This window comes from Sinocyclocheilus grahami, unplaced genomic scaffold, assembly GCF_001515645.1.
Source record: "Sinocyclocheilus grahami isolate Dianchi unplaced genomic scaffold, SAMN03320097.WGS_v1.1 scaffold782.1, whole genome shotgun sequence".
Lineage (NCBI taxonomy): Eukaryota > Metazoa > Chordata > Actinopteri > Cypriniformes > Cyprinidae > Sinocyclocheilus > Sinocyclocheilus grahami.
The window spans coordinates 477570-491928 of NW_015505961.1; the positions used below are offsets into that span (position 1 = coordinate 477570).

The 14359-nt window shown below is 34.5% G+C and overlaps 1 protein-coding gene across 1 annotated transcript in view; it reads left to right on the forward strand.

Annotated features, from left to right (window-relative positions):
* Nucleotides 1-11354: 11354 nt before the first annotated feature.
* The window catches only part of LOC107561593 (major histocompatibility complex class I-related gene protein-like), a 10137-nt gene continuing 7132 nt past the window's right edge, over nucleotides 11355-14359 (forward strand). Inside the window, exons 1-4 of the mRNA XM_016246065.1 lie at nucleotides 11355-11400; nucleotides 12864-13130; nucleotides 13292-13570; nucleotides 13977-14267. Coding sequence (XP_016101551.1) covers nucleotides 11355-11400; nucleotides 12864-13130; nucleotides 13292-13570; nucleotides 13977-14267 — 883 coding nt within the window. The remainder of the gene's footprint in view (nucleotides 11401-12863; nucleotides 13131-13291; nucleotides 13571-13976; nucleotides 14268-14359) is intronic.

The window sequence follows — 14359 nt, forward strand, 5'->3', positions numbered from 1 at the left end:
TGTATTTTGTTTTTTCTTTGGTTTTTGTTTATTACATTTTATTTTTTATTATTGTTTTATTTTTGGTTTTACTTTGTTTTATTTTATTTTTGTTTTTCGTTTAGTTGTATTTTGGTTTTTCTTTGGTTTTACTTTTTGTTTTGTTTTATTTTGTTTATTTTATTTTATTTACATTTTGGATTTATAATTTTTTTTTGTTTTATTTAATTTTGGATTTAAATTGTTTTGTTTTGTTTTATTTTATTTTTTTATTTTAGTTTAGTTTTTGTTTTATTTCATTTTGGTTTTATTTTAGTTTAGTTTTGTATTGTGTTTACGTTATTTCATTTTATTTTATTGTAATTAATTTTATTTTGTTTTTATTTTAGTTTAGTTTAGTTTTATTTTGGTTTTACTTTATTTTGTTTTGTTTTATTTTATTTTAGTTTTATTTTGGGTTTACGTTATTTTATTTTATTTTATTGTAATTAATTGTATTGTATTTTGTTTTTATTTTGTTTTATTTTAGTTTTATTTTGGTTTTATTTTATTTTAGTTTTATTTTATTGTAATTAATTGTATTTTGGTTTTATTTTATTTTAATTTTATTTTAGTTTTATTTTGGTTTTACTTTATTTTGTTTTATTTTGGGTTTACGTTATTTCATTTTATTTTATTGTAATTCATTTCTATTTTGTTTAAAAAAAAAAATTATTTTGTTTTTAATTTGTTTTATTGTATTTTTTTTCCTTTTTGAGTTTATTTCATGTTATTTCATCTAGCACACTGAGCCAGAACTGCCAAAAAAATTGTGTACGGTTTCACTGTAAAAATGCCTCAAAAATGTTTTATTTTTATTTTTATATTGTGTTGTGATGTAACCTAATTGCAACCAAAATGCAAAGTGTTTGTTCTGGTAATTTGCACCCAATCATGCCTCTAGAAACACTGAAACCCAAATCAAAGCGTGACGTGATCAGATTCCAGAGGCTCGTGGGAAATCATTATATTTGTTAAATTCATTCAATCTGTCAGCTACAGTGGCACTTAAATGTGATTATTGAATTAATTAAATTTAATTAGTTGACATTTAAATTTATTACATGTAATTATTTTTAGTTAATTATACTTGTTGAATCATTGCTTAACAAAAATAATGATTAAATATTGAAATAGTTTATTTAAGACTTTAATTGAATTAGCTTGAGCTCTCTAACCTGTAGCGTCGTTAACCACTTTTTCGAAGCTATACTTATCTGTTAGCTTCTTTGACATTTGTGATGATACTAACACATCCTTCATGAGTTTCTTGTGTGCAAGTTTTCACATTTGTGTTTGGCAGAAACTCCAGTGACGTTCAGCAGAGTTCGGTTGACGCCGGGCGAATCTGCTGATGAGCGGCTCTGACCTTTCCTCGTTTTCCCCGTGATTCTCCCGCTTCTTTGTTGAGTCGAGCGGAGTCTGTCAGCTCGTGATTCATTCGCCTCGGCCCGCGTTATTAAAGGCCTTTCAGTTGTTTCAAAGCTTCCCCTTTTCCTCGCGCGACAGTTTCATTTCTGCCTTTTGTCCAGGCCGCTATTTACGGCCGTAATTGAACGGCGTCGGGTCCGCGAGTTCAATCGCAGTCAAAAGGAGCCTGAGCCGGCGGATATGAAAAATGGGGCTCTTTTAAATGCTAATCAGCATGGTTAGCGCGTAGCTCCTGCTTGCCTGGCAAAAATAATTGTGCAAATATCCATGAGAAACTGCAGTGCTTGTGTAAAGATGCTGCGGTGTGTCCCCGCGATAAATACCTCTGATTTCTTTCCCGCGCTCAGCATAATGGCGTCATGTCACGTGAGTGATAACGCCAGTCAAGTATTCATCAGTCTGAAGCGTCTCGCTGGCGTTTGAGCGGGAAATGTTACTGAATGTTAATAGAATATGCGGTTTATTGTAATGTCGGATCAAATCGCGTATTGTTGATGTGTCGTCCAGCTCAGTGGTTGATGATATTACATTTTCTGGGCTCTTTTACTAATGGGCATGGTTCTAACTGATCTCTGAGGAGGAACCCCAACAGAATGAATGCTGGGAAAGATTATGTTTGAACTGGTGATTGATGGACTGAATGATTTCAGAGACCCAAATGAGTCAAACTGAATGAGCACCGCAGCTCAGATCACTTGATTTCGGAAGAATGAGAAACGCCTGAGTTCATATCGAGATCTCAAACTCTGGTGAATGTGACTCACAGTTTGAGACACTGCTGAGATTCTTCTGAAACTCCAGAGGAGACACGTGTGAGATTAATGCGATGCTTTTCCTTTAAAGAGACATCTGAGATGCTGTAGACTTGAGTGGAAGTCTCTGTTAGCTCTCCATTTAGTCTCATCACAGGCTGGGAGAAAAACTGAGATATTCATTAGTTTTTTTTTAAATATATATATATATATATATATATATATATGTGTGTGTATTTTATAGTTAACATTTATTATTAAATTATTTAAAGAATTTATATTGGCTGTAGACTTGAGTGGAAGTCTCTGTTAGCTCTCCATTTAGTCTCATCACAGTCTGGGAGAAAAACTGAGATATTCATTAGTTTTTTTTTAAATATATATATATATATATATGTGTGTGTGTGTGTGTGTATTTTATAGTTAACATTTATTATTAAATTATTTAAAGAAATTATATTGGTTAGGCTATAAACATGACAGCTACATAAACATATTATTACTATCATTTAATTATTTTAAAGTATTATACTATAAATTGTAAATTACACAACCTAACAGTTTCAGTCACTTTCTGGAAGCTCTGTCTGTTGCAGTTTGTCTGTGTTTGTGTCTATGTCAGTTTAGTGCTTGCTGTGAGAACGTCCTTCAGGAGCGTGTGAGGCATGAGCTTTACTGATCGATTGTCCTCCGTCTCAAACAAGCGTGTCGCTGTTCCTGGAAACTCCTGCTGAGACTTTAAGAGAGCGACGGAGACCAAACGCACTGCAGAATGAGATGAAACGCAGCAGATTTAACAGGTTGATAATCAGATTTGCTCTCAGAGCTGAAGAACACCTGAGTCTCGCTGATAACAGCACAACAACAGAAACCACATCAGGTCATACGCTGAACACAAATCACCAACACTACACTGAACTCCATTGTGAGGGAAATATCTCTACGTTTATATAAAACAGACAGATAATTCTACATAAGCAAGACGTCTTGGTAGATGAAGTTCAGTATTTATACAACTTCAGCAATCAGTTGAGTGAGCATGTCTGTAATTTTACGCAAAAGAGCAGCAACCTCATTTAAATCACTTTAAGTGTATAGAAACAATGATTTAATAAATAAAAAAATAATATAATATACACAATTATATAATTATCAAATAATTAAATATAATATATAATTATATATGTTAAGTTTTGAAATGTTGTTGTATGCATTTGTCATTTTTATTTATGTGTATAGGTAGTATTTATTAAGTTTTAGCTTTTAGTTTTGGATCTGTTTTTAGTTGTTTTAATACTACAGTTGATTGCTTCTGTTGTCCTCATTCGTAAGTCGCTTTGGATAAAAGCGTCTGATAAATGACTAAATAAATATATATACATACACACACCGGTTCTAAAAAAGCCTGGGAGTGATATTGCTGAGATGTCCAACTATCGGCCACCTTCTAATTCACCATTCCTGGCAAAAGTCCTTGAGCGGGTAGTTGTTAGCCAACTCCAAACTCATCTTTACACGAAATAGCCTACTAAGGACTTTTCAATCTGTGTTTAGGTCTGGACATAGCATGGAGACTGCTTTAGTTAGGGTCTTGAACGACCTTCTCATTATAGCTGATTCTGGGGCTTGTTGCATTTTGGTTCTGTTAGATCTTAGTGCTGCATTTGATACGATATGTCATAGCATATTACTGGACAGACTACATAGATGGATTGGTCTATCTGGAACTGTGTTGAACTGGTTTAAATCTTATCTTTCAGAACGTTCTCAGTTTGTGTACCTGGGTACTAATAGATCTCAGGCTGCGCCATTGTGTCAGGGTGTCCCTCAGGGGGCAGTTTTGGGACCTGTTCTATTTAGTATTTACATGCTGCCGCTTGGGCAGATTATTCAGAAGTATGGCCTGGGCTAACATTGTTACGTGGACGATACCCAGATTTATATTAGCACTTCCTTTTTAACTCTTTCTGCCTGTTTGCTGGAAATTAAGGCATGGATGAAACACAACTTTCTAAAACTAAATTGTTCTAAAACTGAAATTGTATTAATTGGCACTCCATCTAATGTTAATAAGTTCAGTAATTTTAAACTTTCAGTTGACAAGACCCAAATATCTCCTGCTCAGGTGCGTAATTTGGGTGTGATTTTTGATGCTCAGTTGACTTTTAATTCTCACTTCAAAAACATAACTAAAGTTGCTTTTTTCCATCTTCGTAACATTGCTCGCATTAGACCCTTTCTTTCTAGGTCTGATGCTGAGAGGCTTATTCATGCCTTCATCACATCACGGCTCGACTATTGCAATTCTCTCTTTGGGGGTTTACCAGCAAATTCTTTTAAGAGACTATATTCAAATATACAATATATTCAGCAGCGCGGGTTTTGACTTATACAGCCTCACGTCATCACATTACCCCAGTGCTCCAGCAGCTTCATTGGCTCCCAGGTGGGAAAACAACAGGGATTATTGATTATTTCCCTACCCAGTTTTTGATTTTTTTTTTTATGAATTGTGCGAGAACAGTGATTTTTAAAAACTTAATTTAACCAGTGTATGAGGCAACAGGCTTGTGCAACGAAAATGACATTTCCCTTAATTTTCCTGCATAAAAATGCACGTCTTTTGGGCTCATTTTGCTGCACTGCAGCTTAAAAAAAACTTTTTAGTAAGTTAAAAAGCGACATATTCTATTGGCCAATATGTAAATGTCGCAGCTGAGCTGGTAAGAGGAGACTTGCATCAGCTGCAAAGTCAATAAAGTGGCGGGAAAGTGATTAGATTTTGATGAAAGATTATGAAAACAAACATTTGCTCCTTCAGAGTAACATCCACGTTTGATTCAGTGCTAGTACATGTGCAGAATAACACAGACTTGTGTTCAGGAGGTGAACTGGATTAGTTTTGATGTCTTGTTATCTTTCGCATCCCATGAATCGGCTCAATGTTCCAGATGTCAGGACTCCTCCATCTGCTGTGGTTTAGCTGTGGAAACTGACGCGCGAGTTGGCCATCGCTGGGGTTTTTCATTGGCTTCAGGTTCGCTGACACATGTCACACAGCGTTTTTGTCCTGAGGGTGAATCCACCGCAGCTTTCCGAGCTGCCTTTGGCTGTTTTTCACCAGGCTCTGAATCAGAAATCACAAAATATTCAACGCTGTGTTTGTTTGGAGTGTCCGAGGATACAGAAAATGCCGTATTGAACCTGTTAGTGTCAAAAAATGAAGCCGAGCTGGAGCCTAGCGGTTAGCACACATGCTCGCTTTGGGCAGTGTTAGAGTTGAGTTTATATAAAAATACTTGCTAACGTCCTTAGAGAGTTTTAATGCACTAACAGTCACGTACCATAAACCTATTTATGGTGTTTTCAGCAGAATGTAACTGAATCACAAATATAACGTTATATTTAAAGTTATACATTTATTTAATATTTAAAGTTATATTAATTAAAGTGTAAGTGTAATTATGAAAAAAAAAAATTTTTAAACTTTGAAGTTTCAGTGTTTATCGTCATCTTGAATGTTAAAGCTAGCTAAATTGTTAACATTTGTTAAAGCTAGTTGGCTAACAGTCCTTGTCAGTTGTCTCTTTCTGTATTTTTTCATAGTTTATCAGTGAATTAAATAATGTGACATTATCCATGATTTCTCAAAGTAATTTTCTTTATATACTAATTAGCATGCTAAAAAAGCTAGCTTTCAAAGTCTGAGTTTGGTTTTTGCTAGCATGAGGGTTGTTTCTTTATTTTAGCAGTTCATCATGGTATTTTAGCATTAGCATTACCCAAAGGCCTCCACAGATAAAAACGGAAATTGCTAACTTCTTGCAAAAGTCTCTAAATATCAAATCCATCTGGAAAAAGAGTAATAAACATATAAACATAGCATTTAGCTTTTCTGAGAGCGTTATTAAATCTGATTTTAGTATCGACTTTTCATTTGTCTTCAAATAATGTGACGTTTTTCCAAGATTTCTCTTTGTATTCCCTTTATTTTCCATTTAGCTTGCTAAAAAGCTAGCTTTTCTGTTTTTGTTTGTTCTGTTTCTTCATTTTAACATTAGCATTACCCAAAAGAAAATAGTAGATTGCTAGCTTCTTTTAAAAGCTTTTAAACCATCAAATAGATTAGAAAAAAAGGTTTTCTTAGGTTTTCTCTTTATTTCAAGGTTAATTTGCTAAAAAGCGAACTTTTCTGTTTTGTTGGCATGTTGTTTCTTAATTTTAGCAGAGTCTAATGTAGTATTTTAACATTAGCATTAGCCAAAAGGTTGCTGAAGATAGAAAGGAAAATTTTTCAACTTGTTGCTACACCAACTACACCAACAACAACTTTTCAAACGCCACTAAAACAAGCAAAATTAACATATCAAATTTAGATTTTCTGACTCACACAGCCACGCGGCGAGTGGATGGACCCTGGTGTTTCCCAGAGATTTGCCGTTTTTCACTCAAAGTGTCCCGTAATGAATGGCTCTCATACGATCCGGCAGATTAGCATGGCAGAATCTTAATTTGCACGTCGGGGGGAATGTTGGGGCAAGTAATTGTTTGTACACTAATCATGTACAGCAGCGTGTGGGCATTTCCACTTCTGCCTCTGTTGCGTTATTAATCATGACTTGATTTTGACTAGGGCTGCACGATAATGACAAAAATCATAATTGTCGATTATTCCCTTGAAATTGTAATTGCGATTATTAATTATGATTATCACAATTTACATTGATTGATGTTTATACCATTGTTTGATGCAACTGCATGCCGTATTTTTAGATGAAAATAAACAAGCTGAAATCACTCTAACTGAAAAACCGTGCTTTTCTATACTATTAAGCCTCAAATGTCAACTATACATCGGATTGGTTTCTTCTTTAAATTATAAAAAAAATAATAAAATATGAATGGTATTATAATGTTATACTAAAACTAAAACAATGGAAAAACCCTTAAGATAACATGTAGAAAGAAAAAAACATATCTTAAGCGTGCAGAATAACATAAGTGGACTTTGAACGATTAATTGCCGCTTTGAACGATTACGTAATTGTGGCATCCATAGTTGTAATTGCGATTATAAATTCGATTAATTGTGCAGCCCTAATTTTGACCCTGTTGGCCTCAGAAAAGGGCGGCTCATGCCGAATCCCTAATTCCACTCAGCGACTCCTGACGCCTGAGGCCAGTGTGAGCAAAACCAATCATCAGTCACTGCTAAAGCCGCGCTCTACTTGGACTTCACCCGTCGTGAGTGTGGGACTAAGGGGTTTAGAGGAAATTATAGCGGGTTTCATGCTTAAATGCTAAAACCTTATGCTAATACAGGAATAGTGGACTGCACAATCTATTGATTGCATAAATTTGGTCGTTTTTTTTTTAATGAACATTTGCCCCCTTGAGTACTGGAGGACTTATTACAGCACAGTAGTGAAAAAAACAGATTTAACATGTTTTTTCAATGTTTATTTTTTATCAGCAATGTGTTTTTATATCATTGTTCTATCACATATATGTGTGTGTGTGTGTGTGTGTGTGTGTATGTGAATATGTTGCATGAAGTGAAATGATACATGGATATTTTATTGTTTAGAAGTTTTTGCATTTTTGGTTATTTATTTGAGTGGGAAACAGTAGCCAGTAGTAGAATAAGCAAGTTTTCTGTGCTCTGGTGTACCTGTCTCTCTCACACACACCGGTGTCAGTGTGTCTCCGGCGCTCAGGTTGAAGTAGACAGTCGTGCGGCGCTGCATGTTGTGTTCTGGTGCTCAGACTCGCGCGCTGCACAGCTGATGTGACAGCAGCCCTTTCACAGCCCTGATTCAGTGTGGCACTGAAGAGACTAATTACCTCATGTGACCAGACCTCACAAACAGCCCTGCAGCGACCGCCGCTGATACCCACCGCTCCAAAACATGCTGAGAACATACACCAGCAGTAGGGTTGGGTATCGTTTGGGTTTTTTACGATACCGGTGCCAAATCAATACTTTTAAAATGGTACCGGTGCGTTAATAAACACTCGACTGTGACAATATGTGGTTTATTTGTGTTCTTCAAGCCTTCTCTTGTATTTTTCTATTATTAAGTATATTTATAATCCATTGCTAATTGACATAGGCTTTTTTTTTACAGTATAGAACATATTTTCTGCCTCATTCTGTGACAAGAAGACACATCCAATCACAAAAGAAGCATTTGACTGATGTTGAGGAATAAAAATGTTACGTTCTCTTTTGTTGGAAAACAGGTTTAGAAATGCTTCCCATTGCAAGTCAGTTCGGAAGGATAAGGAGAGAGCAACAGACTGTGGCCACCAACTACAAAACCATGTCTCAGTTTCAATAAAATCGTTGCGAGAAAACAATAAAAAGCTGAAAAAATAATAAGCATCACTTATAATATTGTATGTGCAACATCAGCTAAATTCATAAATGTAAATTGATTGTTTTGTAAGGTGAAATTGTTGATGAATTGTTTAAGTTTTTTCTTTTGACAGGCACTGTGATGTCCACATTAATAAATAACGTATACAGGATCTTGAGTTCCCAGAATGCATCATGAAACGAATATATTATACAGATTATTGTTTGTGATTTTATTCTAATACATCTATATGCTAGTATAATTTCTTGTTGATGCTGTCAGGTAAATTGTGTTGCATTTGTCTTTTACCCAGAAGGTGTTTAAACATCAAATCTGGACTGACATGATGGTAAATGATGAGTGTTTTAAATTTGGGTGCACCGTTTCTTTAATTAATACAACACACCACTAGATGCATTTGATATCATTTAGATGTTTATATAGGTCCATAATTTTAATTGGGAGTGTATATATAAATATAGTGTATATATGATTTCTTCTCTTCCAGGTCAGTCTTGAATGGTGGGGAGACATCATTGAATAAAGTTGTTATTTTTGTTTTCTTTGAGCCCAAAAGTATTCTCGTAGCTTCGTAAAATTATGGTTGAACCACTGATGTCACACAGACTATTTTAACAATGTCCTATGTTTCCGGGCCTTGAACGTAGTAATTAAGTTGCTGTCTATGGAGGATCAGAAAGCTCTCGGATTTCATCAAAAATATCTTAATTTGTGTTCTGAAGATGAACAAAGATCTTACACATAATATTACTCATTCCCACAGGCAGAGGCGCCCTATGTGATTTCTTTACCAAGGGTCAGCTAGTAAGCTATTGCGCAACAAAATTGCCCCATAGCACCATCTAGAGTTGTACACTACATTGTAAGTATCTTTCTAACAATATAAATATAAATCAACACCTATATATATATAAATAGTAAAAAGACAAATACAGGTGTTCTGTGAGGAAACATTTAGGTGGTATTTAAAAAAATCTACTAAATCTACTACTAAAAGTCTACTAATGCTCTAATGACTGGTAGTTAACATGTAGTGGCTAAGTTACTTGTAGTTAGTAGAACGTCTAAAGAAGGGGCGGTTCTGGGGGGGGTCACGATTCTGTTGTTATAAATGCAGCGGCCAATCAGAGGCGTTCAGATGAGTCATCGCCGAAACGCCGGTGTTTTGTATAATGCGCGTGCTCGCTGAATGAATTCTGCTCTCTGGCGAATTTTCTCCTCATAAGGCGCGTTTCCATTACAGATTTGCGCAAAACTTTGACGATATTTTCTGAATGTCGATAAAAAAGTATTGCGAAATGACGGCGTTTCCATTAACCAATGTTATGCGGCTAAAACGTAACCTTTTGCCTCTCGCGATAAGTCATGGCAACGGATTTTGGTGGGATTTTGACAGATTTTGGCTATATTTATTCAAAGGAGGCTTATGCGTGTATCTTTACAAAAGCAGCAAAGAGAGCCGCTTCAGAAACGTGCGTGGCGCGGCTGGAATAAACCATATCCTGTATAAAAACATAAACACAAGCGCTGAGTGGCCGTAATCAGCTTCAGTGACCGTATCAGAGCCACACTGCACCGCAGACATGTGCAATGTAAATTGTCTAAGTATTAATAGTAGGGAAAGGAGCAATTTGAAGGGTAATGGAAACGCGCCTATAAACAACAAACAAGTGCAGATGTGCATACAAATGTAAGATATTCATTTCAGAGTGTAAACCGCTTCAGTGATTATAACGGGAGTTTATGAGATGGCTTGAACTCTGGCTAGACTGAAGTCAGTGATATTGTTTTTGATAATGTAAATGTTCTTTGCTCTCTTTCTGTACCATGGAAGTGTTATAATTTGTAACTTACAATGTTTTTATTAAATTCACATTAAATACAAAGTCAATCGTATCAGAAATATTTTATGGCAGGCGTTTTTGCGAAATTGACGCGTTTCCATTAAGCGTATTTTCAATTCGCAATTTCAATTTGAGCAATTTGAAGGGTAATGGAAACGCGCCTATAAACAACAAACAAGTGCAGATGTGCATACAAATGTAAGATATTCATTTCAGAGTGTAAACCGCTTCAGTGATTATAACGGGAGTTTATGAGATGGCTTGAACTCTGGCTAGACTGAAGTCAGTGATATTGTTTTTGATAATGTAAATGTTCTTTGCTCTCTTTCTGTACCATGGAAGTGTTATAATTTGTAACTTACAATGTTTTTATTAAATTCACATTAAATACAAAGTCAATCGTATCAAAAATATTTTATGGCATGACACCCATATCTGATACTTACATAAAAGAGGGTTTTTTGCATAGTTAATAGATTACACTATTATGCTACTTTGAATAAAAAGGAAAAAATAAATAAAACATAAGCCTATATCAGTTATACAGTGCTATTGTGGCTGCAGTGTGTCACATGACACGCATGATGCCACTGACACTACAATACAAACTTATTTGTCGGATAAATGAAACATGATGAAACATTCATTTGAGTTTAAATTGTTATAGCTTACTTCTAGAGATTGCAGTGACCCCCCGCCCAGTTACTGTGGTCTAGAAAAGTGGACCACTGAAATAAAGTGTCTCTGAATGAAGCAACGTCAACTTGTGAGTCAAAGAAACACACATCCGTATTGAAACTGTTTATCTAGAGCAGCATCTTCCCTCATTAACCACATCATTTTCATTGTGCTGAGGACTACACGGTTTTTGCAGCGATCTTTGACGACTACACTTCTTTCAGAGTGAAATGCACGGATTTTCATCCATAATGAAGTTCATCTTTTTCTTAATCTATTCACCTTTTGTTTACTCAGGTGAGATTGATTTCATGATATCATCTAAAGGATGAATTCTCTGTCTGCTAACCAACTTAATCCAAATTTGGTCTAAAGGTTTTAAGAAAAATTGGATCTTAAACTTCTAATTTAGTTTTATTTTTGAATAAGTAAACTTGTGTCTTGCCATGACTATAGCCATAGAAGCTGCACGGCTTTAAAAAAAAGAGAAAAGATTTCTGTCAGCAATGCCTTCAGCTACATCCGTGTGTTGAACTCAGTGTTGAACTCAGTGTTGATTTAGTTTAATTCGTATTTTGAATTAGTTTTATTTTTATATTTTTAGTTTTCATGTAAATTTGTTTACTTTTTAGCAATTTAATTTTATTCTTATTCATATTATTTTTATATACATTTTTATTCTTATTCTTATGTTATTTTCAATTCAATTTTATTTGTATAGTGCTATTCACGATACAAATAATTCCAAAGCAACTTTACAGCAAATTAAGTTTCTACAATATTTAGTTATGTAGGTTTAATTTATTTATATTTCAGTTTTAGTTATTTCCATTAAATAAGTTTAGTGCTTCAACCTAAACTTACTTCAGTTTATTGACAAGGCTAATTTTTCATTCAGTTTTCAAGTAATGTTTATATTTTATTTATTATTCATTTATTTTATTTTAGCTTTATTTGATAACAGAAATGTTGTTAATAGTTTTAGTTATCATTAATATCCCTGGTTGACCTGACAGAAAATCATGAGGTGTTTTTAATCTGATATAAAATTTCCTCAAACATGCTTTAAGAGCTGGTGCCCTTTCAGAGATTATTCTAAATAATGCCATATTATTGACTGAATTTCTCTCTATTAAACTCTGAATTAATGCAATACTTGTGTTTGTTTATTTGTTTATTAATAATACTTTTATTTTCCCCCTTTATTTAAATTTTTTTAATCTAGCCTGGTTATTTGAGTCATATTAATGACTAAAGTTATGCACACTTTAATGTAAATTAACCTGTTAATTGTCACCTGTCTTTTTTGAGCATAGATCTGAATTTACATGGTTGTAATTCATGAATGCTTTGGATTACAGACCTAGGTTGGTCCTTTAAGAAAATAATAACAATTTAAATGTTTAAATGTTCTAGCTGAAGTTTACTCAAAAGCAAATGTACTGTTCTAAACATATTTATTTGATAGAAAATATGTTTTACAAATCAATTTGGACTCCAAAATTGCAATAAAATCCAAGCAGTATGTCCAAACAAGTCATGCTCCAAATTTGAAGTTGATATCACAAAACTTGAGCCTGCAAAAATGTTTTAAAGTAACTTTTCCATGGGAATGCAATATCAAAACTGCTTTCACAGCGCATAATAGGACCCCTTTAAAACCTTTTCAGTGATGCCTTGCTTATAACAAACTGCAAAAGTATTGATTTGAAGTTAAAAGAAAAAAAAACTTTTGTTTTGGTGTCTTGTTGTTTGTTCAGAGTCGCACACCTTCACCACACTTTACATTGGAATAAATGGACATACGATTGCAGGAATCCCAGAGATTTCTTCTGTATCTACTCTGGATGGACGACAGATTGATTATTATGACAGTGAGATAAAGAAGCTGATTCCCAGACAGGACTGGATGAAGGAGTTTGCATCTTCAGACAGATTTAAAGAATACACTGAGATCAGAGAACGAGTACAGCAGACCAACAAAATCGACATTCATTTTTTAATGCAGCAATTCAATCACTCGCATGGTGAGTTACAATACTTTATGCTACAGTTTTATATGTCAAAGAATTAGCTTATACAATAAAAAAAAAAAATATATATATAATATATATACTGTATGTATGTATGTATTTATATATATCACACCAACATTGAGGAACATACCCTGAGAGCGTTCTCTCTTCAGGTGTTCATACGTATCAGAGGATGTATGGATGTGATTGGGACAATCAGACTAGAGCTTCAGAAGGGTTTGATCAGTACAGTTATGATGGAGAGGATTATGTCACACTAGATGTGAAGGAACTCCGATACATCACACCTGTACAGCAGGGAATAATAACAATGCTCAAGTGGAATAATGACAGAGCACAGCTTGAATTACTCAGACAATACTACCAACATGAGTGTGTTCACTGGTTAAAACATTTCTTGACGTTGAGAAAAGTGGATGTAGAGAGAAGAGGTAGCTTGCCTTCGTGAACTTCACTTTGTTTATAATTTTGTTTAGCATTATTATTATTATCATTATTATATTGAATGATTAATTGGCATTTGTCTTTTCTCATGGTTTGCTTCATTAACCCACTGGTGTTCTTTGCTTATATTTTACCTGAAATACTGCATTAATTGAAAAATAATGAAAACATTAGAAACAAATATTTTCAGTTGGAAAAATGGATCATGATTACTGCACAAATATTAATAAGTAACAGAAAATTATATCAAATAGATTTAGGTGTGACTTTTGACCACGAAACCACAAATGTGACTCCCAAATGAGGAGCACTGAAAATAAAAGCTGCATTTATGTTTGAGTTGATCTTATCATTAATTTGAAGTATTAAATATTTTCCTCACATTTTTTTTAGCTCCTGAAGTGTCTCTGTTACAGAAGGATCCCTCGTCTCCAGTGGTGTGTCATGCCACAGGTTTCTACCCAGCAGCAGTGACTATCACCTGGTTAAAAAATGGACAGGAGCACTATGAGGATGTGGATTTTGGAGATTTGCTACCAAATATGGATGGGACCTTCCAGAAGACTGTTACCCTCACTGTTTTTCCAGATGAGTGGAAGAAGAACCAGTATGTTTGTGTGGTGGAGCACGAGGGAAACACCATCCAGAAGATTCTGAGAAAGGACGAGATCAAGAGTAACAACAGTAAGTTCTTAATAGTGTGGTATAGTGTTTTTATAGTTGTTATTTTATTCAGAATTTTCATGTCACATCACACAGGGAACGTGTGCCCAAAA